Source organism: Mesoplodon bidens (assembly GCF_964165515.1).
Source record: "Mesoplodon bidens genome assembly, chromosome: X".
NCBI classification, from domain to species: domain Eukaryota; kingdom Metazoa; phylum Chordata; class Mammalia; order Artiodactyla; family Ziphiidae; genus Mesoplodon; species Mesoplodon bidens.
This window is the reverse complement of record NC_138163.1, coordinates 54,884,545-54,912,531: the sequence shown is the minus strand read 5'-3', so window position 1 is coordinate 54,912,531 and position 27,987 is coordinate 54,884,545. Positions and strand designations below refer to the sequence as shown.

Below are 27,987 nucleotides of genomic sequence, written 5' to 3'. Positions count from 1 at the left end.
ATCATGGCATTCCAGAAGGATTTACAGTTGTTTGTTTTTCCAAGAAAGGATCCACGGGCTTTGCAATTATTGTGACTCCTGAAGTTCTTAGGTCCATGAAGCTCAGTGATGACGAAGTTGAGTCCAATCAAAAAAGAATACTAGGGAGTCAAGGCTCAAAAGAAACATGTTATTGTCCTTAAGTGGCTGCCCAAACCTGACCAGACCAAGTAAATTGTTGAAGATACAGAAGCTAAATGCAGATTACCATCCTTATTCTTATATTTCAGAAATTTTCATTGTTGAAGTAGAATTGAACCTTCCTAGGATCCAGGCTGGAGTACTGATGAGAGCATTTGCGCGGGCTCTTTGCCAAAGTCTGAGGACCACATAGGAAGACTCCCACCGCCGACCTGCAAGAATAGAATGGTAGCCAGAGTTAGAATGCAGCAAAGGCTGCTGACAGTGTTTGTGGGAATGGTTTCTGCCTCTGCTAGGCCTCTACTACTCCCAACAACCTTACATAAAAATTCAGTTATTGACTTTTTCATGTTCTTCATGTTCGTCTTCTCACCTTTTCTGCTTGCAAGCCCCAAATATGCTCCCAACCCTTAACCCTCTCAGCACTCAGCCTTGCCTATTCTATTGAGCACAGACACTCAGGAGATGGAGTGCAGTGCACTGATGAAGTACTAGACTCGAGCCAGGCTGTCTAGGTTCCAATCCCTGTTCTGACATTTGTCCCAGCTGTGTGACTTTAGGCAAGTTTCTTAACTTCTCTGTGTTTCAATATTCCCCCCTGTAAAATGGGATAAAAATAGTATCCACCTCACAGGGTTGTTTGAAGGTTTAAACAAAAATAACATATGTAAAGCAATTAGAAAAATGCCTGGCACATAGCAAGTGCATATGTTAGCTGCCATTAAATCCATCCAGTGTTTTCTCACACTGAAGAGGTGGTGATTCTTATTGCCAAGGATAATCTTTCTAACTAGGCTCTCTGGGTCTCACCCTGTCCTTCCTTCCTCATACCTTCCTCTCCCCTCTTTTTTACTTGAGACATAATTCACATGACTTAACATTCACGTTTTTAGAGTGTGCAGGTAGTGCTTTTTAGTATAACCGCAAAGTTGTACAACCATCACCACTATCTAATCCGAGAACATTTCCATCTTCCCAGAAAGGAAGCCCATACACATTAGCAGTCACTCCCCATTTCCTCCCAACTGCCCCCACTCCCTGGCCTAGACAATCAAGTATACTTTCTGTCTCTGGATTTGCCTATTCTGAACATTTCATATAAATGGAATCATACAATATGTGGCCTTTTGTGTCTGGTTTCTTGCACTTAGCATACTGTTTTCAAGGTTCCTCCATGTTGTAGCATGTAATATACTTCATTCCTTTTTACGGCTGAATAATATTTCTTTGTGTGAATATACCACGTTTTGTTTATCCATTCATCTGTTGATGGACACTTGGGTTGTTACCACTTTTTGGCTATTTTACATACATACGAGTTTTTGTGTGGACATATGTTTTCATTTCTCTTGGGTATGTACTTAGGAGTGAAATTGCTGGGTCATGTGGTGGCTCTATGTTTAACATTTTGAGGAAATGCCAGAGTTTTCCTAAAGTGCTGCACTTTTTCACATTCCCATAAGCAACGTGGGAGGAACTTGCCTACAATTTCCCCATTTCCTCACCAACCCTTGTTATTGCCCTTTTATTATGGGCATCCTAGCCCTGTCTCCCCTTTTGTATGTTTATTTTATTCCTATCTACTGGCTCCTGATCTGTCTATAAATATGCTTAGATCATCCTTAAACTAAATAAGCATTTCCTGGACCCTGCCACTCCTCCAACCCTGTTGACAATACTCCTCTAATATTTCCTCCCTTGGCTTCTGTGATACTGCTTCTACACATTCTCCTACTTCTTCCCTGGCTCATCTTTCTCCCTTCCCACATATTGTATGCATTCCTTAATACAACTTCAACTGTGATCAACCCAACACAATAATTAACATAATCTCTTTTGTTTATATGCTGTTTTACAGTTTACAGAACATTTTTTATATATTGTCTTGCTTATTATTCACGACAGTCCTGCAAGTGAGTAGAGCAGGCGCTTACTAATATAAACCCACATGTTACATATGAGGAATCTGAAGATCAGAGGGCTTTGTAGCTCAAGGTCCCAGAACTAGAAAGTGTCAGAACTAGCAGTAGGACCCAGGATCATCTGAATCTGAGTCACTAAGTGTTCTCTCCACTGCCTTCCTGAAGCCTTTCCTGATCACCCCATATGGGCATAGACTTTTCCTCCATGTCCATGTACCTGCTTCATGGAGTGCATCATTCTGCTTGAGTTGATTATATGCATCTCTTGTTAAAATGTGTGCTCCTTGAAGGCAAGAACCATATCCTATTTTTCTTTCAACCTCCAAATCTTTTAGAATAGTGTGTGCTGTACCCTATAGAAGGTAACCAATAATGTTTGTGGAATTGAACTGATCTTCACCTGCCAACTTGTTCCCAGGATTTATCTAATATGATCAGCTTAATCTTCCCATTGGAATGGCTGATTTTATGGCTGATTTTCATGCTCTAGCATGTCTCAGAACCCCTCAGAAAACTGAGGTCAGGTCATCAGTTAACTAGTTAATACACTCCAAACCCTTGTTACTTTAAGTAGAGGTCATTAAGGCCCAAAACAATGCATTTTTTAAAATGTAATTGTAGTTGACTTTTATAATATTGTGTTAGTTTCAGGTGTACAGCTTCAGATTCTTTTCCATTATAGGTTATTACTTCCCTGTGGTATATGGTACAATCCTTGTTATCTGTTTTATATATAGTGGTGTGTATCTGTTAATTCAATACTCCCAATTTATCCCTCCCCCTCCCCTTCCCCCTTTGGTAACCATAAGTTTGTTTTCTATGTCTGTGACTCCGTTTCTGTTTTGTAAGTAAGTTCATTTGTACCATTTTTTTAGATTCCACATATAAGTGATATTATATAATATTTGTCTTTGTCTGACTTACTTCACTTAGTATGATAATCTCTAGGTCCATCCATGTTGCTGCAAATGACATTATCTGAGTAGTATTCCCTTTTTTATTGAAAGAAATTTATTATTTTTTACTTATTTATTTTATTATTTATTTTTTGGCTGTGTCAGGTCTTGGTTGCAGCATGCGGGATCTTCGTTGTGGCTTGCGGGATCCTCCACTGCGGCACGTGGGGGCTCCTCATTGCCATGCTCAGGTTGTGGCCCACGTGCTCAGTAGTTTCAGCACGCGGGCTTAGTTGCCCCGCGGCATGTGGGATCCCAGTTCCGCAACCAGGGATTGAACCCACGTCCCCTGCATTAGAAGGTGGATTCCTAACCACTGGACCACCAGGGAAGTCCCTGAGTAGTATTCCATTTGTGTGTGTGTGTGTGTGTGTGTGTGTGTGTCACATCCTCTTTATCTATTCATCTGTCAATGGACATTTAGGTTGCTTCCATGTAAATAATGCTGCTATGAACATTGGGGTGCATGTATATTTTCGAATTAGAGTTTTCTCTGGATATGTGCCCAGGAGTGGGATTGCTGGATCATATGGTAACTCTATTTTTAGTCTTTTAAAGAAACCTCCATACTGTTTTCCATAGTGGCTGCACCAATTTACATTCCCACCAACACTGTAGGAGGGGTCCCTTTTCTCCACACCCTCTCCAGCATGTACTACTTGTAGACTTTTTGATGATGGCCATTCTGACTGGTGTGAGGTGAAACTTCACTGTAGTTTTGATATGCATTTCTCTAACAATTAGTGATGTTGAGCATCTTTTCATGTGCCTGGTGGCCATCTGTATGTCTTCTCTGGAGAAATGTCTGTTTAGGTCTTCTGCCCATTTTTTGATAGGGTTTTTTTTTTTTTATGTTGAGTGGTATGAGCTCTCTGTATATTTTGAAAAGTAAGCCCTCGTCAGCTGCATTGCTTGCAAATATTTTCTCCCAGTCTGTAGGTTGTCTTTTCATTTTGTTTATGGTTTCGTTTACTGTGCAAAAGCTTTTAAGTTTGATTAGGTCCCATTTGTTTATTTTTGCTTTTATTTCTTTTGCCTTGGGAGACTGATCTAAGAAAATATTACTACAGTTTATGTCTGAGAACGTTTTGCCTAGGTTCTCTTCTAGTTTTATGGTGTCATGTCTTATATTTAAGTCTTTAAGCCCTTTTGAGTTTATTTTTGTGTATAGTGTGAGGGAGTGTTCTGACTTTATTGATTTACATGAGGCTGTCCAGCTTTCCCAACACCACTTGCTGAAAAGACTGTCTTATCTCCATTGTATATTCTTGCTTACTTTATTGAAGATTAATTGGCTGTAAGTGTGTGGGTTTATTTCTGGGCTCACTATTCTGTTCCATTGATCTATATATCTGCTTTTGTGCCAGTACCAAACTGTTTTGATTACCGCAGCTTTGTAGTATTATCTAAAGTCTGGGAGGGTTATGCCTCCAGCTTTGTTCTTTTTTCTTAGAATTGCTTTAGCCCAAAACAGTGCATTTGAATTGTTCCTGTTCTCTATTTTGTTTGGTAATACAACCAAAACTGAGTCTCTTTGCCTCACTATTTGAATGCATGCGGGGACAACAATGTCTTCTCATCAGTTACAAGATCAAGACCCTTATTTCGCTGAAACGCCACAGGAAATTTCCTCACTTTTAAGCAAAAATCTAAGATTGGTGCAAGTAGTTTTGGCCCCAGAGATCTTTCCCAAGAGTGTTCAACATGCTGTAATATTTTTCCTAAACCTAAATCTGCAAAATCAATCAGTTCTGCAAAATCAATTCTGTAACTAGAGGAGAATACACTTACTTGGGGTGGGTGGTAGCTATTGTAGAAAACTCATTGTCCCAAAAGAGGTTTTCTGTTTCAGACCTGTCAGGTTATCAGTGGCCTTGTCAAAGCTTAATGCCGCATGACCAGCCTGGAGTCAGAGAAATAGGAAGTTAGAAAAAGCAGGTCCTGATAGCTGCCTCTTCCCTCAGCCACTTTTAAACTTGGCTGTGAAGGTGAGAACAGGTAGGAAATCATAAGAAATGATTATTTCTAATCAGCATGCATTATATTTTGTCTGACATTCATCTTGCATCTTGGGAATTAGTCTGTTGTTTGAACTCACAAAGTTGCAGTCACATCCGGTGAGGAAGAGACGGTAGTTTAGGAAACCCACTTTGCCTAATTCCTCCATCTCCTGTTCCAGGGAAACCAATAGGTCATTGAACCAAGCAAACGCACCTGTCTCCCTGTAGATCCAGTAGAAATAGATCTGGAATCAGCAAAAGAGAATATAGCCTTATTAAGTGCCCTTTACAGTGTGCACTATGGTGACATGATTATGTGCGTATACACTATATTTGTTGATCCAGTCTAAGAGTGACCTGAAAAAATCAACTCTACAGTACAGCAGACCTCAGGTGGCATTAATGTCCAGAGTCCTAACAACTTCCATTATGGAAAGAGAACTCCAACGTCAGCTTTAGTTCAAAGTGATTGTAAACTCCAATTGAAAATGAAGACCCAGTTCTTATGGTAACTCTGTAGAAGCGGATGCCTTGGAAGGGAGAAGTGATCACTCACTCTCATAACTCCAGGGAGGGGTTACTCTCTTACCAGTTGTAAAGAGCTTAGCCCATGAAAGCAATGGACCTATCAGGCCCAGACCAGATGAAAAGTGGTATTCGGGAGCATACCGTTTGTGTTTTGAGGTTGTGATCTGCATTCCAGAATTTGTACGAGATGGATTTCAAGATGGAAACAAAGGGGGTGACCCCAATTCCTGCTCCGACCAACACAGCCACTTCATACTGGAAGACATCCTCACTGACAGTGCCAAAGGGACCATCCACCTTGATCCTGGCAGAAGGCAAAAAACAAAGGGCAAGTGAAGTCTCACCTCCACCCACAACCTCAAAAATACCCCCAGAGGCAGAGCTGTTCCACAGCTGATTGCTACCTGTTTATTTTAATCATACTCCATTGTACCAGACTTAAGTTTTGGTGAGGAATTGCTTTCTCTTTTCTGCTTGTCTGCTTTCTGGTCTGGGTCTTTGCTGCTCTTAAGGACCTACCTGGGAACTGGTGAATTCTGTTGTTCAAAAGCCCTTATGAGATTTTCTGTCCAGTCCCCCACTGCTCAGATATGAATGGAAAAGAAGTCTTCCTCTGGAGCAGAGGTCAGGGTAAAGGGATGCCACTCCAGGTAAGAGATTCAGGGGCAATTAACAAAAATATACTGTCCCACTTCCATGCTGAAGCCATGCTTGTGCATCTGCAATTCCAAAACTTTGGATGGGTACATGACCCATCCTATGAATAAAGCACAGAGGCCAAAGGAGGCAAATTCAGATGGCGACAGGAGCAGGCAGATAAGGTAAATAAGTAAAGCTGGAGAGCTGGTGATGGCCGTAAATTGCGAACACAAGTCTTTTCTAAAGGGGGCAGCAGTTACCAAGTCCAGACAATGGTCGCACTACGTAGCCCAGACTCAGCATTATCAGGTTGCCTGATTCTTCAAGAGAAGCCAGAAATGCCACTTTTAAAAATTGAAGCATGGTTGATTTACAATATTGTGTTAGTTTCAGGTGTACAGCATAGTGATTCAGTTATTATTTTCAGATTATATTCCATTATAGGTTATTGCAAGATATTGAATATAAATTCCCTGTGCTGTAACTGGGTAGGCTGGAAAAGCAACAAGAAATGCCATTTTTTTAAATGTGAAAGCCTCCATCCAGATTTCTAAATGTTAGCAACCAATTTGGCTTTCTGAACAATCAGGGTATGTGACAAACAAAATATGTCCGTGGGCTAGATATGGCGCAGACTGCCTGTTTGCAGCTTCTGACATAGACCCATGCTGATGATTTCTGCCAAACCTCTCTTTCCAGCTCTGTCCAGCTCTGGAGGAACTCAAATATATTGCGCTCAAATTCTCTTTTATTCCTGTCAAGGTGACAATGTGGCAATCTATTTCTATAATCAGGAAGAACACAACTCTTAGCAGAGCAAGAAGAAAGTGCATATTCTTTACCTTGGTCATCACAACCTTCTGCTGGGAGTGATAAAATCAGAGGATCCTTTCAAAGATGTAAATAATGACTGGTGTAAGGATCCACTTCCAAGACTGCACACAGAGACAATAAAAGGTGAGGTTACACATTAATCTCTTCTCTACGATTTGTTTGTGTAGCAGTTCATTCCTTCATTCAATAAATATTTACTGAGTTCTCTGACGTGTATCATTATTAAGCCGCTAATTTCACCAAAGCTTGAAGACGGAAATGGAAAGGAGTAATCCACAATGGTTTTGTTTGCTAATCTGTTACTCATAAAACAGATCATTTCCTGAAATTTTACAGGTCTCACCAGGAAGCAAGAGAAAAGCACAGACATAAAATACATGGTAATTATATATATTCTTAAATTATATTTAAAGTTTAATTTTAAGAATCTAAGACTATGTTCCAGGACAACTTGTCCAATCTGAAAAGCCAACAGAGAAAGTAGATGTGAAATAGCAGCAGATGATTAAAAACAAAACAAAACAGGGCTTCCCTGGTGGCGCAGTGGTTGAGAGTCCGCCTGCCGATGCAGGAGACACGAGTTCGTGCCCCGGTCTGGGAAGATCCCACATACCTCGGAGCAGCTGGGCCCGTGAGCCATGGCCGCTGAGCCTGTGCGTCCGGAGCCTGTGCTCTGCAACGGGAGAGTCCACAACAGGGAGAGGCCCGCGTACCACAAAAAACAAAAACAAAAAAACAAAACAAAACAAAACAAAACAAAAAAAGGGAAAGTGTGTGGCTGACACTATCGGTAACAGTAATACATAAAACTTGGTATTTATCCATCACCTCTTTTTTCAGGTGCTCAAAACATCTAACATAGTAAAACACTTTATCTTGTCTACTTTTTTTTAAAGCAGTCTCTCTATCCCTGAGATCTTCTCAAAGGCAGCAGTTTGCTTCTGTATGCACGGGAGCTACTAAAAATGTATTTCCTAGCAGTGCTAAGTCATGTTCTTTTTTGCCCAACTGCTCAATCACAATACATTGGAACTGTGTGGAATGAGGTTTCTTATGCTGTTTCAGGCAAGATACTTTCTTGGGTATCTCTGGGGAGTAAAGGGGCAGAGACGGGGCCAGTAAATCGGAGAGTGGGTATAATACAATTTGATGCTACTTCTTATTTGGAAAAAAATCCCCAGCTGAATTCAGAAGACATGAAAAAAATATATTTAAGAAGTGGCTAGGACTTCCCTGGTGGTCCAGTGGTTTGGACTCCATGCTTCCAGTGCAGGGGGCATGGGTTTGATCCCTGTCGGGGAAGTTCTGCATGCTGTGGGGTGTGGCCAAAAATAAACTAAAAAAAAATAAAGTGGCTAATCACCAACGTGGGAAAAAAATGTTAGCTTTGAAAGTAGTCAGAGAAAATGAATATTAAAACAAAATAGCATTTTAGCGTCTCAAATTGGAAAGCAGTTTCAAACAATAATGCCCACCATTAAGTGGGATGCAGGGAAATAGACACATTCACATGTGCACCTGGGAGAAGTACAAATAAGTAGCATCTTCCCAGAGAGCAATTTGGCAAAACATCTCAACAGCCTTGAAAGCATTCCTTCTCTTTGACGCAGGAATTTTACTTCTAGGAAATGGAGCATAAAATAATAATTAAGGTGTGCACAAAGTATATGAGTATAGTCATGACCCCTTATTTACTAAGAAGAAAATTACAAAAATGGCATATCGGACTCCTCTGGTGGCACAGTGGCTAAGAATCCACCTGCCAGTGCAGGGGACACGAGTTCGAGCCCTGGTCTGGGACGATCCCACATGCCATGGAGCAACTAAGCCCATGCACCACAACTACTCAGCCTGCGCTCTAGAGCCCGCGAGCCACAACTACTGACCCCGTGTGCCACAACTACTGAAGCCCACGCGCCTAGAGCCTGTGCTCTGCAGCAAGAGAAGCCACAGCAGTGAGAAGCCCGTGCACCGCAACGAAAAGTAGCTGCTGCTTGACGCCACTAGAGAAAGCCCACGTGCAGCAACAAAGACCCAACGCAGCCATAAATAAATAATTTTATTAAAAAAGAAAAAAAGTGGCATATCATACAGACTTTATTTTGGCTAATACCAAACTGTCTTTTCTTAATTTTTATAAATTTTTTTGTATTGAGATATAATTGACATATAACATATTATTTTCAGGTGTACAACATAATGATTCAGTATTTGTATATATTGCAAAATGATCACCACAATAATTCTAGTTAACCTTTCTCACCATGCATGGTTACAAAAAAATTTTTTTTCTTGTGATGAGAAATTTTAAGATCTACTTTGTTGGCACCTTTCAAATATGCAGTAGAGTATTATTAATTATAGTCCCCATGCTGTACATTAGATCCTCAGGACATTTTATAACTGGAAGTTTGTACCTTTTCACTACCTTCACCCATTTCACCTACACCCCAACCCCTGCTTCTGGTAACCACCAATCTGTTCTCTGTATCTATGAGCTTTTTTTTTTTTTTAGAGTCCATATATAAGTGAGATCATACAGTATTTGTCTTTTTCTGTCTGACTTATTTCACTTAGCATAATACCTTCAAGGTCATTAAAAATGATCATGTAGAAAAAAATGACAAAATGGTATAACATATGGCATTTTTAAAACAAATTCTTCAGGGACTTCCATGGTTGTCCAGTGGTTAGGACTCCACATGCCCAATGCAGGGGCCATGGGTTCAGTCACTGGTCAGGATTGAAGATCCCTCATGCTGTGTGGTGCAGCAAAAAAAAAAAAAAAAAGTTTCAGTAGAATACTTGACAATATAGGAAAGGATCCATGATATAGACTAAAGGAAAAAAGTTATTACTTCTAGGTGATAAAATTCTGTGAAATTTTAATTTTCTTCTAAATATTTTTCTGTGTTTTCCAAACTTTCTACAATAAGCATGTATTATTTTTATAATTTTTAAATGGGGAGAATGTGGAGAGAGTATTTTTGTGTGTGTTTCTGGAAGAAACAAACCAATACATTCAAACAAATGGCAAAACCGGTATTCTCTCCCTTGTGGTATTACATGACTATTCAAAGCAACCCCTGAGTTCTAGGTATACCTCCGAATAGGCCAACAATACCTTTATCTCAGGTAATAGATGGGAAAGGGAGAGAAGCTGATGTGCAAGGTAAGACAGGGGATTAACTGCCTTAGCTAGTAAGGGACTAGTCAAGCGTTATAACTTCTTGTCTTTAAGGACCTCTTACTGGTCAAATAATATAAAAGGCGTCTGGTCATAGCCTACAAGTTCCACTGACTTTAGAAATGAAATGCGCTATTAACATATATCAGGTATGTCCTTTAAAAATTATTTTTAAAATAGGTAATACACGTACATGTCACAAAATTCAAAAGTACAAAAGGGTATACAATAAAAAGTAAATCTCCCTTCCACTGCTCCCCTCAGCTCCCCAAGGCAGTCAATATTATTATTTTGTGAGTCCTTTTGGAGAATATGCATTTAAATGATAATATTACATTAAGTACAAATGGTAGCAGAGCATACATACTGCCCTGACTTTTTTTCATTTAACATCTTAGAGACTGGCCCATATTCATATCTAGAAAGCTACCTTTTTATTTTCAGTGGTTACAGAGTATGCCATTGTAGGAAAGTCCCGTAATTTAACTAGTCCCCTATTGATGGGCACTTATTTCCAATCTTTTGTTCTACAAAGCAATGCTACAATGAATAACCTAATACATGTAATTTAACACATTTGCAAGCATATTTTAGATGCTCACCAGCAATGCTTGAGAGCATTACCAACACAGCACATGAGCAAACTCTTTGATCTTTGCTAATCTGTTAGGTTTATTACTGTGATCACTGTGTTCATATCTTCTACATCTTTTTTTTTAAATCAGGTTGTTAGGCTTTTTCTTATTGACTTCTATATTTGTATATTAGGAAATTAATTCATGGTGTGTGAACTGTAAATACTTTTCCTACTCAGTAATTTGTTACCTGTCTTTATTTATGATGGATTTTTTTGCCATAAAAATATATATGTATGGATGAATGGAGAGAGAGAGGGAGAGAATAAATAAATTTGAATAAAAATATGTATTTTCTTTCCTTTTCTGGCTTCGAGCTTTTTTTTTTTTTTTTTTTTTCGGGTATGCGGGCCTCTCACTGACGTGGCCTCTCCCATTGCGGAGCACGGGCTCCGGACGCGCATGCTCAGCGGCCATGGTTCATGGGCCCAGCCGCTCCGCGGCATGTGGGATCTTCCCGGACTGGGGCACGAACCCGTGTCCCCTGCATCGGCAGGCGGACTCTTAACCACTGCGCCACCAGGGAAGCCCGAGGCTTTGAGCTTTTTAAAAATATTATTTAGAATATTTTTACTAACACTCTAGTATTAGAAAAAAAATTCCCATGTGGTCTTAGGGTGGTTTTATGATTTCTTTCATTTTTTTCAACATTTAAATCCTTGATCCATGCATCCTTGACCATATTTTACTGTAAAGTGTGGAATAAAGAGACAGCTTTTTTTCCTAGATGTCTATCCTATTATTGTAAAGAAAAGTATGGAATAATGTATCTTTTTTCCCCAACTGATTTGAAGTGTCAACTTTAGGGGATTTTCTTTCTTTCTTTCTTTCTTTCTTTCTTTCTTTCTTTCTTTCTTTCTTTCTTTCTTTCTTTCTTTTTCTTTCTTTCTTTCCTTCTTTCTTTCTTTCTTTCCTTCTTTCTTTCCTTCTTTCTTTCTTTCTTTCCTTCTTTCTTTCTTTCTTTCTTTCTTTCTTTCTTTCTTTTTTAAAAAATTAATTAATCTTTGGCTGTGTTGGGTCTTCATTGCTATGCGTGGGCTTTCTCTAGTTGCAGCAAGCGGGGGCTACTCTTAGTTGTGGTGTGTGGGCTTTTCATTGTGGTGGCTTCTCTTGTTGCAGAACACGGGCTCTAGGCACGCGGGCATCAGTAGTTGTGGCACGTGGGCTCAGTAGTTGTGGTGCATGGGCTTAGTTGCTCTGCGGCATGTGGGATCTTCCCGGACCAGGGCTTGAACCCGTGTCCCCTGCATTGGCAAGCGGATTCTTAACCACTGCACCACCAAGGAAGTCACAGGGGGTTCTCAAAAAACATTTTTCTCTTTCTACATGAGGACAGAGCTATTGCTCTTAATTCTGCATATGATTTAAAGACTTTAATCATCCTCAGAGCACTTGAAGACACCACAAATCAACCTTTCCCTTCCATTTCTTCCTCAATCTAACATATTTTATGAACAAGCAAAGGTAAAGCGTAATATTCATGGTACTTACCTTGAGGCACACCTTAAGTTCCCTGGAATCCAGTTTATTGATCATCCACTATCTAACAATAATTTCCAGGCATGTTCTTACAATACCAAAGAAAGCCAACTTCAAGAATGGTTTAAAAAATATATTGAGGGGGCTTCCCGTGTGGCCTCTGCCAATGACATATGGCAAAATAGGGTACTAAGCTCCCCAAGCCTCAGGTTCCCCATCCAGGAGCTGAGGAGAGGACCTTCCTTCAGAGGCTTCTTGTTGGTATTTTATGAAATCACAAGGCAGCAGGCTGTGGCCAAGATGGTGGAGTAGGAAAACCCTGAGCTTGCCTCCTCCCACATGCACACAAACATTACAAATATTTACAGAGCAACTATCTATGAGAATGACCTGAAGACCAGCAGAAAACATTTTCCACAACTAAAAATATAAAGAAATAACCAAAACGAGATGGCCAAGAGGGGTGGAGTTGTGTTATAGTCAAGACCCATACGCCCAGGTGGGTGACCCACAAACGGGAGGATGATTACAATTGCAGAGGTTCTCCTCAAGAAGGGAGGGATCTGAGGCCCGCATTGGGCTCCCCAGCCTGGGGTTTTGCACGAGCCCCTGAAATTTTGACTTTGAAGGCCACTGGGGCTTACTTTTGGGAGGCCCAGAGGGCTGTGAGAAATAGAGTCTCCACTCTAAAAGGGTGTATACAAAATCTCACATGCTCTAGGACCCAGGGCAGAAACAGTCGTTTGAAAGGAGCCTGGGTCAGACCACCTGCTGATCTTGGAGAGCCTCCTGGAGAGGCAGGAGGTCATTGGAGCCCAACCTGTGGGATATAGATACGGGTGGCAACCATTTGGGGGAGCTCGTTCTACCACTAGAACACTGGTGTTGGCAAGTGCCATTTTGGAGTCCTCCCTCTAGCCTATTAGTGCTGGGAGCTTACCCACCCACCAGTGGGCTGGCATTGGAGTCCCCCCAGCTGCAAAGACAGTCACACTGGGACATGGTCCCACCCAACAGCAAGCTGGCACCAGCCCTAGGACCCCCAGACTATGAAGGCAGCCACACAGGGACCCAGCCACCCAGCAGGTTGGCAGCCACTACAAGAGGCAGGGCCTGGCAGCCAATGTGGCCAGAGGCCAGTCATGCTTACCAGTATGCCCATAGTAGTCAGCCTCATCACAACAGAAGAGCCCATGCAGCTCACATTGGTGGCACCCATACAGCATATAGCTCTGGTGATCAGAGGGGAGTGTGCTACTGGGCCGCATAGGATGTCTCCTACATAAGGCCACTTCTCCAAGATGGGGAAATGTAACTGACCTATCTAATACATAGAAATAAACAGACAATTAGGCAAAATGGGGAGACAGAGGAATATCTTCCAGACAAATGAACAAGACAAAACCCCAGAAGAACTAGGCAAAGTGGAGATAAGTAATCTACCTGATAAAGAGTTCAAGGTAATGATCACAAAGATGCTCAACACACTCAGGAAAATAAAAAATGAACACTGAGAAGTTTTAACAAAGAGTTAGAAAATATAAAGTAGAACCAAAGAGAGCTGAAATAAAATAATTGAAATAAAAAATACACCAGAAGGAATCAACAGTAGATTAGATGATACAGAGGAACAGATCAGCACACTGGAAGACAGAGTAATGGAAATCACTGAAGCTAAACAGAAAAAAGAATTTTAAAAAATGAGGAGAAAAAAATGATATAAGTCTATATTGACCTGAAAAGATGCTCAAGATATATGGTTTTCTTGAAAATCAGGAATCAAACAAGTACTACAGAATTGTTCCATTATTAAAAACAACAAAAAACTAGATACATATGTCTGAATATGTATGTATATTAAAAAGCCTAGGGCCTCCCTGGTGGCACAGTGGTTGAGAGTCCGCCTGCCGATGCAGGGGATACGGGTTTGTGCCCCGGTCTGGGAGGATCCCATATGCCGCGGAGCGGCTGGGCCCGTGAGCCATGGCCTCTGGGCCTGCGCGTCCGGAGCCTGTGCTCCGCAACGGGAGAGGCCACAACAGTGAGAGGCCCGCATACCGCAAAAAGAAAAAAAAAAAAAAAAAGCCTATAAGAATAAAAAAATGAGGAGAGCTTAAGAGACTTCTGGGGCCACATCAAGCATGCTAACATTTGCAATATAGGGGTCTCAGAGAAGGAGAGAGAGAGAAAGGGGCAGAGAAGTTATCTGAAGAAATAATAGCTGAAAACTTCCCTAACCTGGGGAAGGAAGCAGACATCCAGGTCCAGGAGGCACAGAGAGTCCCAAACAACATGAACTCAAAGACGTCCACACCAAGACACATTATAATTAACATGACAAAATTAAAGATAAAGAGAGAACCTTAAAAGCAGCAAGAGGAAAGGAACTAGTTATGTGCAAGGGAACTTCCATAAGACTAGCAGCTAACTTTTCAGCAAAAACTTTGCAGGCCAGAAGGAAGTGGCACTATATATTCAAAGTGATGAAATGAAAAAAAGCTACAACCAAGAATACTCTACCTGACAAGGCTATCATTCAGATTTGAAGAAGAGATAAAGAGTTTTACAGTCATGCAAAAGCTAAAAGAGCTTAGCACCAGTAAAGATCAGAGTGGAAACAAATGAAATAGAGACTGAAGAAAAATCAATGAAACTGAGAGCTGGTTCTTTGAACAGATAAACAAAACTGATAAACCTTTAACCACACTCATCAAGAAAAAAAGAGTGGGCCTAAGTAAATGAAATCAGAAATGAAAGAAGAAAAGTTACAACTGACACCATAGAAATATAAAAGATCATAAGAGATTACTACAAAAAATTATTATATGCTAATAAAATGGACAATCTAGAAGAAATGGATAAATTCCTAGAAACATACAATCTCCCAGGACTGAATGAGGAAGAAATAGAAAATATGAACAGACTGATTACCAGTAATGAAATTGAATCAGTAATAAAAAAGAAACCTCAAAACAAACAAAAGTCTAGGACCAGATGGCTTCATAGGTGAATTCTACTAAACACCTGAAGAAGAGTTAGCACCTACCCTTCTCAAATTATTCCAAAAAATCACAGAAGAAGGAACAATTCTGAATGCATTCTGTAAGGCCAGCATCACCCTAATACCAAAACAAGGCACCACAAAAACAGAAAGCTACAGGCCAATATCACTGATAAACATAGATGCAAAAATCTTCAACAAAATACTAGCAAACAGAATCCAACAACACATTAAAAGGATCATACACCATGGTCAAGTGGGACTCATCCCAGGGATGCAAGAATGGTTCAATATCTGCAAATCAATCAATGTGATACACCACATTAACAAATTGAAGAATAAAAATTATATGATTATCTCAATAGATGCAAAAAAGCTTTTGATAAAACTCAACATCCATTTATGATAAAAACTCTTAACAAAATGTGTATAGAGGGAACATGCCTCAACAAAATAAATGCCATATATGACGAATCTACAGCCAGCATCATACTCACTGGTGAAAGCCTTAAAGTATTTTCTCTAAGATCAGGAACAAGATGAGGATGCCCACTCTCGCCACTTTTATTCAACACAGTATTGGAATTGTTAGCCACAGCAGACAAGAGAAATAAATAAAAGGTATCCAAATTGAAAAGAAAGAAGTAAAGCTGTCACTGTTTGTAGATGACATAATAATATACATAGAAAACTCTAAAGACACCACCAAAAATCTATTAGAGCTAATAAATTAATTGAGTAAAGTTTCAGGGTATGAAATTAATATACAGAAATCTGTTGTGTTTCCATACACTAAAAATGAACTATCAGAGAGAGAAATGAAGAAACAATCCCATTTACAATGGCATCAAAAAGAATAAAACACCTAGGAATAAATCTAAACAAAGAGGTATAAAAACCTATACTTAGAAAACTATAAGACATTGATGAAAGAAATTCAAGAGGACACGATACATGGGAAGATATACTGTGCTTATGGATTGGAAGAATTATTATTGCTAAAAAGACCATACTACCCAAGGCAATCTACAGATTCAATGCAATCCCTACCAAAATACTAATGGCATTTTTTGCAGAACTAGAACAAATAATTCTAAAATATGTATGGAAACACAAAAGACCCTGGATAACCAAAACAGTCTTGAAAAAGAAGAACAAAGCTAGAGCTCCCAGGTTTCAAACTACACTACAAAGCTACAGTAATCAAAATCCCTACCAAAATACTAACGGTATTTTTTGCAGAACTAGAAAAAGTAATTCTAAAATATGTATGGAAACACAAAAGACCCTGGACAACCAAAACAGTCTTGAGAAAGAAGAACAAAGCTAGAGCTCCCAGGTTTCAAACTACACTATAAAGCTACAGTAATCAAAAAAGTATGATACTGGCATGAAAACAGACACATAGGTCAATGGAGCATAATAGAGAGCCCAGAAATATACCCACACTTAGATGGTCAATTAATCTATGACAGAGGAGGCAAGATCATACAATGGGGAAAAGATAGCCTCTCCAATAAATGGTGTTGGGAAAACCAGACAGCTACAGGGAAAAGAATCAAATTGGACTACTCTCTTACACTATAAATAAAAATAAACTCGAAATGAATTAAAGACTTCAATGTAAGACCTGAAACCATAAAATTCCTAGTAGAAAACAGGCAGTATGCTCTTTGACATCAGTCTTAGCAATATTTTTTTGATATGTCTCCTCAGGCAAGGGAAACAAAAGCAAAAATAAACTAATAGGACTATATCAAATAAGAAGCTTTTGCACAATGAAGGGAACTATCAACAAAACGAAAAGACAGCCTACTGAATGGGAGAAGATATTTGCAAATGATATATCCAATAAAGGGTTAATATCCAAAATATACAAAGAACTCATATAACTCAACATCAAACAAACAACCCAATTAAAAAATGGACAGAGGACCTGAATAGACATTTTTCAAGAAAAGACATACAGATGGCCAACAGACACATGAAATGATGCACAATATCACTAAATCATCAGAGAAATGCAAATCAAAACCAAAATGAGATATCACCTTACACTTTTCAGAATGGCTATTATAAAAAAGACAACAAATAAGTGTTGGTGAGAATGTGGAGAAAAGGGAATCCTGTGCACTGTTGGAGGGAGTGTAAATTGGTGCAGCCATTATGTAAAACAGTATGGCAGTTCCTCAAAAAATTAAAAATAGAACTATCATAGGAGCTAGCAATTCCACTTCTGGGTACAGCTGACCCTTGGACAACACGAGTTTGAACTGCACATGTCCATTTATATGCAGAGTTTTTCAATAAATACATACAATAATACTACAAGATCTGTGGTTCGTTGAGTCTGCTGATGCCAAAACGTGGATACAAAGGCCAGCTGTAAAGTTATACACAGATGTTTGTCTTCCCAGGATTGTCACTCCTAACCCCTGAGTTGTTCAAGGGTCAACTGTATTTTTCCAAAGTAAACAAAAAGACTAATTTGAAAAGATATATGCATCCCTATGTCCATTGCATCATTATTTACAATAACCAAGATATGGAAGCAACCAAGTGTCCATTGATAGATGAATGGATAAAGAAAATGTGACATATATATATATATATATAATGGAATATTATATATGTACATACATAATAGAATATTACTCAGCCATAAAATAGAATGAAATCTTGCCATTTGCAACAACATGGACAGATCCTGAGGGTATTATGCGAAGTGCAATAAGTCAGAGAAAGACAAATACCTTACGATTTCACTTACATGTGGAATCTAAAAAACAAAACAATGAATAAACATAACAAAACAGAAAGAGACTCGTAGATACAGAGAAGAGACTGGTGGTGTCAGGGGGAGATGGAGGGGGGCAATGAGTGAAATAGGTGAGAGAGATTAAAAGGTACAAACTTTCAGTTATAAAATAAGTCAAAGGGTTGTAATGTACAGCATGGGGAATATAGTCAATAATATTTTAATAACTTTGTATGGTGACAGATGGTAATGTATTATGGTGATCATTTTGTAATACATAAAAATACCAAATCACTCTGTTGTACACTTGAAACAAATATAATATTGTAAGTCAATTATACTTCAATTTTTAAAAAAAGAAAAAAAGTTGAACTCAGAAACAGAAAGCAGTAAGGGGCTGGAAGGTGGGGGAAATGGGGAGATGCTGGTCAAAGGGTACAAGCCTTCAGTCAGAAGATGAATAACGTATAGCATATGTCCTCCATAGAAGCCAGCACCAGGCTGAGCTAATAATGGTTATCATAAGAAGAGTAATAATAAGAATAATACCAATAACAGCTCCTAACAAGAATCTACTATCCTTGTCCTGGTCTTACCTCAGCGGGGAGCCCTTCAAATTGGGGAGGCTTGCAGTGGGAGTCAGGATCATTCCACTTCTCAGAAAACTCTGCACACTTGTGAGGATGATTCTCATCCATGTTCTTTTCTGTTTGATCCTGGACAAGTCCACTGAGACAGGCAAAAAGACAATATGTGGCAAAGAATTACACAAGGTCAGGAACTGGGGCATGAAAATGGGAGTTTGAGGACCTTACCCAAGGCCATGAATCCCTAAGCCAATGAAGTACATGATAAAAATATGGTGTGTATACCAGAAGACCTCAGAATAACTCCTCCAGATAAATTCCATAGCTAAAGTCACCATGAGAACCAGAACTATTGTGATAATCACTCCAGTGACACCAGCAATGTGGGTGAATGTCACATACTCCATTGTCTATGAAAGTAGAAATTTCAGCCTGACACAATGTCCACCAGGGACACCATGCCTTTCCTGCTCATGACCAGATTCCAGATGCTTTGCCCTTGAGTCAACTCACCGTGTTTGAGGACTGGATGGGATTTAGCCAAGAATCTTTCTCCTGATGAGATAGGTTGGAGAGAATGGAAGCAAGGGATCCATCTGTGGCCTGTCGGCTTCTGCTATATCGTTCAAAGTTAAACAGGTGTGTGGTGATGTGAATAGCTAAATGAAAAGATGGAAAGGAATGTGAGAGTTGTCTCAGAAACATCATGGCAGGCATGCCCCACTAGAAGAGGAGGATCCTGTATATAGTGCCAAGCAGAATGGTGAGTCCACAGAAGGTGCCCAATAATGATTACAGAGAGAATCAAGATCTTTTTTATACTCACTCTGTCCCCAAAGGAATAGAATGTAAATTCCATTGAAAGCAGGTTTAGAATAGTGCCTGGCAAATAGTACCAGGTGTTCAATAAATATATTTTGAATGTTTATATGCGTGGATGTATGAAACTAGATTCTGAATGTCCAGGAGCCTGCAGTTTCATCGTTTGCCCCAGTTACCTGTGTGTAGGCAGATTATATATGCCACCAGCTTGTGGAAGGTGAGGTTGTGATCCAGTTGCTTTCCCAGGGTACACCTACAAAGCGACAAATGTAAAATAATCAAGATCGGGTGTATCCAGGCAGCTTTATGAAATTCGCTAACCCATAACCAACATGTCTTACATGGAGTGTGCCAATACACACCCACTCTTGCTCACCCCCTTGGTTACCAAAGGAGACCTCTGGCTTCCATTCCTAGGGGCTTGGTGTTGAGCTGTCCTACTGAGATGTCAAGAGTCTCTTGTCTTTAATGTGAAAGTTGACCTACAACTGGCTGGGACTCAGTGAGCAGGTGCCTCTCAGGAAGGACAGCAAATTTCGACACACAGGAAGCAGGATCAGCATGCTGTTAAAATGCTAGCTGCAAGCAGAGGCTTGGGCCCAGGCCAATGTGGACTAGAACAGAGGAGAGAAGAAACCATTAGCTGCTTCATCTCCTCATCTTGCAGGTGAGCATGGGCCCAGCCTGAGACCTGGACAATCAGTCCAAAATCTCTGTTCACAAATGACAGAAAATTTGCTGAACTTAACATTGAATTGAGAAATCCTCATGACAGTGGTTTGGAAATGTTTGACTATATATTTATCAATATGAAAGAGAACAAGACAATGTTAACAAATAAATTCTATGAATGTAATACTTTACAAGGATTTTTGCTTAATACACTCAATTATGATTTTAGTTTGTCACTCGTAAAACAATCTTGAAGATCATATATATTTTATTTGCACTTTAAATAAAGCTTAGATATTTTGAGTTATAATTACAGATGGTAACTACTTTTCTTCTTTTGTATATTTTCTAATGTTGCAATTATAAGCATGTAATAATCATGTAATAAAATAATAATCATGTAATAAAAACAATAAAAAATTAACCATTTATATTTAAGATCTCTTTAATAATTAAATAAAACGGGCAAAACGAATGAACCCCTCAGAGCAAAAATTTTAAACTTAGGTAGAGATTTGAGAAGGGAGAACGTCTAAGAACAAAATTTCAAACTGATTTCCTTGGGTGGCCAGGCAGCATACATCAAGATCAATCTGATCCAACAGTAGAAGCTGCTAGAAAAGGAGACAAGGAATCAGTGCTTCAGAGAAGTATTGAGCCCAGAAATAGGCTTGATTAGGTATCGGCTAGACAGTATATGTTCAACTCTGTAGTAGCTAATTCCGACTTCTCTCCTCAGCTGTACAACTGGTCTCTGAGTCAGCTCCTTGGGATTGCAGACAATGGAGTGTGACAATTTCACAGCAGCAGTGAAGGTGGTGGCAGCAGCCAGGCAATTTTTGTTCACTTCAGCTGACTGGTCAGCCTTACATATGTGCCTGTCAGTGACTTGCTAAAAGAATATGAGATAGAGTTAACAATTTCTCGGCCTTTTTCTAATTATCTTTTCGGCACAAGAATTATTTTTCCATACAACCTAAACCCGGGACAACGTGACATTGGTTTAATAAGCCAGGTCAAGATGTGCCTACCATCCATAATGGCTTACAATGTCAGGCAGTGCAATGAACATGAGCTGCCCTACTGTTTTCCATTTCTGACTCTTCCACATGACCTGTGCTTTCTCCCTCTGCTGAGTCACACTCCCACTGTTTTGGTAGAGACGGCCTGTTCTATTTCAGAGTAAATTTTCTCTGCTCATCTCAAAGATCCTGCATTTCCATATTGGTTCCCACTGCTTGCTTATTTGAGTCACAAAGTTTCCTTAAAACTAAAATTGACAAGTGAATTGAAGAACATAGGACTACAATTTCACAGCTCCATATTCTGTGGAGGCTATCTGTATGGGATGAATTCTTTTTTTTTTTTTAACACATCTTTATTGGAGTATAATTGCTTTACAATATTGTGTTAGTTTCTGCTTTATAACAAAGTGAATCAGCTATACGTATATATATACCCCATATCTACTCCCTCTTGCGTCTCCCTCCCACATTCCTTAACCCACCCCTCTAGGTGGTCACAAAGCACGGAGCTGATCTCCCTGTGCTATGCGGCTGCTTCCCACTAGCTATCTATTTTACATTTGGTAGTGTATATATGTCCATGCCACTCTCTCACTTTGTTCCAGCTTACCCTTCCCCCTCCCCATGTCCTCAAGTCAATTCTCTACATCTGTGTCTTTATTCCTATCCTGCCCCTAGGTTCTTCAGAACCCTTTTTTTAAGATTCCATATATATGTGTTAGCATGCAGTATTTGCCTTTCTTTTTCTGACTTACTTCACTTAGTATGATAATCTGTAGGTCCATCCATGTTGCTGCAAATGACATTATTTCATTCTTTTTTATGGCTGAGTAATATTCCATTGTATATGTGCCACATCTTCTTTATCCATTCATCTGTTGATGGACACCTAGGTTGCTTCCATGTCCTGGCTATTTTAAACAGAGCTGCAATGAACATTGTGGTACATGTCTTTTTGAATTATGGTTTTCTCAGGGTATATGCCCAGTAGTGGGATTGCTGGGTCATATGGTAGCTCTATTTTTAGCTTTTAAGGAACATCCATACACCAACGTGCCATACCAACCCCCACCCTTCCTCTTCTGTCCTTGATCTGCTCCTTCCCCAGCCTTCTCCAACCTGTTACTCTGACCTGACCCCACCTTTTATACAGGCCTTGAATTGGGCAACACCACCCACTTCACAAAAACCCCCACCCCAAGTATCCTTCTTGTTTGATAGGTATTTTTCTGTGAGATCAGTCCACAGTGGTGGTTTTTAACTTGTTCGTTTATTTGTTTTCAACCAAACTCTTTCTTAAAATCATAAGCAGGAATCCATAAGACAGATAAAGGCTGCTTTGGTTGAAGTAGAGACACTGCCCAGTTAGCCTTCCCCTCACACCCTGTAGGGATACCTGAATTTCTGTGGAAACCAGTTTGAAAATTGCTCAATATTTCTTTACTGTGTATTTTCATTATTGGGTCTGGGGAGTGTGCCCTGGATAGGGCTGTCAGATTTAATGAACAAAAATACAGATGCCCAGCCAAATTTGAACTTCAGATTTTTAAAAAATTAATAATTTTCTAATATGCCCCTGTCTCATGCAATATGTAGAATAACTTATACCCCCCAAAATATTTGTTATTTTTCTGGAATTCAAATTTACCTGGGCATCCTGTACTTTTTTTCTGGCAACTCTAACTCTAGGAGAAATGAGGGCATTGGGTCTCAAAGAAGCCGCGTCAGAGATAAGAAAAAACAGAGATTCCCCACATCACAACTGTGATACTCACCCCCAGGATTTGTCTTGTGTAGTAGTACTTGTTGCCTTCTCAAATGACAGGAAGGCATGCACAAACAGGAAAACATTCAGCCCCAACCAAGCAGCCTAGAGGAAGAAAAATTAAGCAAGGGATAAAGTGAAATTGGGGTAAGGGAAAGAGTAGATAAGGGGTAGAAAATAGTGTTACCATTTGGTTATTTTGTGTTTATCTGTTTTCATTTTGGGGGTGGTGGGTGTGCCACGCAGCATGTGGGATCTTAGTTCCCCGATCAGGGATAGAACCCTTGTCCCCTGCAGTGGAAGGGCAGAGTCCTAATCACTGGACCACCAGGGAATTCCCATATCTGTTTTCATTTTAAATGAGTCAACTTACTCTCAGAGTCAGTTAGGACTTCAAGACATGCATTAGATGCTAATGACCAGGGTCAGCAAATCAAGGCTCATAGACCAAATCTATCTCACCACCCGTTTTGTACAGCCTACAAGCTAAGAATGGTTTTTATATTTTGTTGTTTTCACATTTTTAAATGGCTGGAAAAAATCAAAAAAAGAATATATTTCATGACACGTGAAAATTATATGAAATTCAAATTTCAGTATCTATAAATACAGTGGTATTGGAACTTAGCCACACCTACTTATTTCTGTATTATTTATAAATGCTTTTGTGATTCAATGGAAGTGTTGAGTAGTTGTGACATAGAACATATGGACTGCAAAGCCTAAAATATGTACTACCTAGCTCTTTACAGAAAACATTTGCCAACTTCTGGATTGGAGTGTTCAAACTATTGCACCTAAAAGGTGGCAATACGTGAATAAATGGATTTCTAAAGAAATAGAAAATAAATTTAACATCTGTGACAATACCCATCTGAAGGGACTAAACCATTCCAGATGGGCCTGCCTCTTTAATACACTTTCCTGACATACACTTCCCTGTTTTTAGATTGTGATTCTTTTTTCAAACTAACCTATCATTGCTTTGGACTCATTTGAGCTCTTAAGACTTCTTTTGTCTGTCCCAAGATCTGTCTCTACATTGGCAAAGAGGGAAATTTGGAACCTACCATTCATTGCCTTGGAGAACAACCAGGTGGGCTTTAGCCCAAGCTTGAAGTTGCTAGTCTGTAATTGATCAGGACTCTAGGGCACTGGGATGCCTCTGATATATATCCATGGCCCCAGGATGGTCCAGAACCATCTCAGCCCCACAGGTAGAGGGCCTTTAGCCTAGAACATGGCCCATTCAGATTCCCTAGATCTGGACCACTCACACAACCCTGGCATCATAACATAGTGATTCGAAGTGTGATATTGGAGTCAAACTCCTTGGGCTCAAATTCTAGCTCCAACACTTTCTAGCTCTGTAATCTTAGATCTGTGATTTAACTTTTCTGAACCTTAATTTCTTCACCTATAAAATGAGGACAATAACTATATCTGCCCCACAGAAATGCTGTGAGGCTTACATGAAATAATGTATGTGAAGTGATTAATACAGTGCTTGGTGCATAGTAGAAGCTCAATAAATTCTGCCTGTGTCATCACCAGACTGGCTTTACCAATCAATTTCTTCCTGCATTCTTTGCCCACACACCCTTTCCAGAGTTGTGTGTTTTCCAGAGATCATTTGACCTTAATGGAAAAAAAGAGGTGAAAGCCACAGATACTTCAAGAGTTCAGAAGACAAAGGAGAGAAGCTTATTTAGAGAGAGTAGAAATATTTCAGAATCTGAGAGGGACATAGACAAAGACCTCTGTGTCAGCTCATCATCAACTCTAGGTAAGATGAATGATGAAATACAGTGACATCTGAGAGTAAGGAATTCCATTCCCCACCTTGACTATAATTTCCTCCACTATGAATGGAAAAGAAAGAATAGAAGACCTGGCAGGAAGAGTAAAAATATTTTGGGGGTAATTTATTTTTCATTAAAAAAATAGTTCAAAGGAGTGTATGTCAGAGATAACAAGAAGTCTGAGCCTGCCAGTGGGATTGGTGCAAGGTGAAAAATCAAAGCTAGTTACATCATCATCACCACCAGGGGTGATGAACTCTCCAAGCAAAACCTAAGAGAGGGATAAAAAATGCAGAGGATTTTAGAGCTAGGAACACACTTATATCTAATCTAGTTTTCATTAATCCCCTCCCCACACACATACACACACAGGTGACCTGAAGGCTAGAGAGGATAAATAATTTGATCAAGGTCACTCAGTTAATAGCATAACTGAAACTAGAGTTCAGTTAGAGAGTGCATTAGAAGGGGATTGTGCATATGTGGTGTGGTAAAGGCATTCTGGCTTGAACCCTGGGGAGCTAGATTTGAGTGATGGCTCTGCAATCAATTCACTTGTGTGACGTCTAGGTCTTATTTTCTCTTATAAAATCAAAGAGTTGGTTTGGTTCTGCACTACACAAAGCTGTAGCCACTAAGCACATGTGGCTACTAAGCACATGAAATATACCTAGTTTTAACTGAGATGTTCTGTAAGTATAAAATACACATCAGATTTCAAAGACTTAGTAAAAATAAAAGAATATAAATTATCTCATTAATATTTTCATATTGATTACAGGTTGAAAGGATAACTTTTTGATATATTGGGTTAAATAAGATATATTACTGGACATTAATTTCACCTATTTCTTACCTTTTTCAATTGTCTAGGTATTAGACAATTTTAAAATTACATATGTGATGTTACATTATATTTCTAGTGGACAGCACTGGACCATAATCTCTAAGATCACTTCTATCTCAAATATTCAATTTTATTATTTCTTGATGTGAGCAATATAAGAAGAATGGAGAGAAATGAATGCTCCATGGCACTAGTTAGAAGTGAAATGGAAGAGAAAAAGAGAAGACAAAAAATGAAAACAGACTGAAATTCCAAATATTTGTGGCTTATATTTTTGTCTCTTTACCAATCAATTTCTGCAGTTGGACTTTTTTCCTTTTCTAAAATGCTGAAATATATCATACACAGAAAAGTATATAAAACATATATATGTAATCCTAGAGTTGGACCTTTCAGCTGATAACTGGCCTTGATGAGCTCAATAGTGGCATGGGATCTTTCCCTTTCAAGTAACGTCACAAATATTAACAAGCATAATGTCTCCTTACTCTAAGAGTAATTATTAGAAAGTGAAACATCACTTACCAGTAACAAAACTGAGAACCAATGGTTAACCACCCAGTTTCCCATTGTCAAATGGTGGTTTGTAGCCTCTGTAGGCAGCAGGGAAGATTCAGCAACTTGGATTCTGGAGAGATTCTTCAGGGTTGGCACCTCTGTCCAGCTCAGGGACTGTGAATCTTTAAGATGTGAAAGATGCACACCTACTCACAAAGCTTTCAGGAATGAATAAATGCACTCTGCCTTCCTCCTCTGGTCAGAACTATGTTATCAGCTTTGGTAGACCAGCCCTACCTATAAGTACCACAGGTGTTTTCCCTAGTGGGGTTCTATCCCTTCAGGAAATAACAATCTTCTTGGGTGAGAATGTTCTCTCCCGTCAACTTATCAACATGATTTAATGTGAGGCATTGTCTTCCTTGATAAGACATTCGCTAACGTTTCTCATAAGGAAGATTTTAGGCTGAGGCTATAAACAGATGATCTCAGGAAAAGCAGGGCAGAACGCATGCAGGTTAAGAAAGCTGCTTTAAGGTGGGCTTTCAGAAGAGCTGCTGTAGCTGCCTGCTGCAATTTGGACCTCAGCCTGGCTAGCTCAGAAACTTTGTTTACCAGTTCTCCTGGAAGATGATCTGGCTCTGGAGAGCGCTTGACTGGTTGGAAGGACAAGTGAAAAGAATGGCCACATAGAATAAAAGAAAATTTAGCAGGTACAAATGAACATCTTGGTTCAAAAAAAACAGAGGCAAAGTATTTCAAACGAGAGAGGTGACTGTCTTCTAGTATGATGGGTTAGCTAGAATTGTGTGTTCAGTTCTGGGCACTGATATTTTTCCTTTTCTAAAATGATGAAATATACACAGAAGAATGTATAAAACATATATATGTAATTTGAAAAATAATTTTAAGGAATGAATATCTATGTATTCAGTACCCAGGTTTAAAAAATTGAATATTTACTTCCAGTATCTTAAAGTCCTCTGTGTGTCTCTCTGTGATCACGATTTCCCTTCTTCCCCAGTCTCTCCCCCATCAGATGTAACTACTATCCTGAAATTTGGAGTAATCATTGCCCTGTTTTTCTCTACAGTTTTACTAACTAAATGCATTCCTAAACAACATATTGTTTAGTTTTTCCTGTTTTTGAACCTCTAAATAAATGGAATCTAACTGTTTGTCTGTATATAAGCTCCCGTGATTTGCTTCTTTCACTCAACATTGTTTCTCTGAGATTCATACATGTTGGCACATGTAGTTCCCACAGTTTGTGGGATCTCAGTTCCCAGAGCAGGGATTGAACCCGGGCCATGGCATTGAAAGCCTGGAATCCTAACCACTAGGCCACCAGGGAACTCCCAGTTGAGCATCTTTTAATTCAACCGTTGGCCAGTTGAGTGAGTTTTCTTCTTTGAGAAGTGCCTAGTCTAGTTTCTGGCCTTCCTTCCTTCCTTTCTTTTCCCTTTCTTTCTGGTGTGATTTCCCAAGTCTTTATTGTGTGGTTACAGAGGATGTGGAGATTGGTTTCAGGAGTTTTGACATGGTGGGAAAGATGTCATATTCCCTGAGCTCTTCAATGTGTCTGTAGGTCTCACAGTGCTTGGCTCTGCATCCTTGTTTGACCACCTTACACAAAAAGACTAAGTTTTGGAAATCAAAAGTTCAACCTGGCTTCAGCCCCTCTTGGAAAGGTTATAGTATGAACTTGTTTTTTTCTTCTCTTTCTTTTTCTTGATGTTTCATCTTTTGTCCCGTCTCATTATGGTTCTTTCTCTATATCTTTAATTGTAGAAGACCTTTTCTGCTAGTCTTTTGTTTTTCTAATCAATAGTTTCTCTGTAAATAATTGT

At 39.5% G+C, this 27,987-nt stretch overlaps 1 protein-coding gene across 1 annotated transcript; it reads right to left on the bottom strand.

The window, feature by feature from the left end:
- Positions 1–206: 206 nt before the first annotated feature.
- Positions 207–26,224, bottom strand: NOX1 (NADPH oxidase 1). Its single transcript, XM_081222440.1, is given in 19 exon segments — positions 207–392; positions 4,850–4,895; positions 4,898–4,961; positions 5,157–5,303; positions 5,728–5,890; positions 6,106–6,170; positions 6,174–6,245; positions 6,249–6,341; positions 7,068–7,103; positions 7,107–7,160; positions 18,716–18,848; positions 18,935–19,116; positions 19,220–19,365; positions 19,705–19,781; positions 20,015–20,103; positions 20,107–20,142; positions 23,001–23,032; positions 23,035–23,095; positions 26,165–26,224. Coding segments are annotated over 19 exon segments (1,668 nt in total). The 5' UTR covers positions 26,210–26,224; the 3' UTR covers positions 207–265.
- Between the last annotated feature and the right edge of the window lie 1,763 nt (positions 26,225–27,987).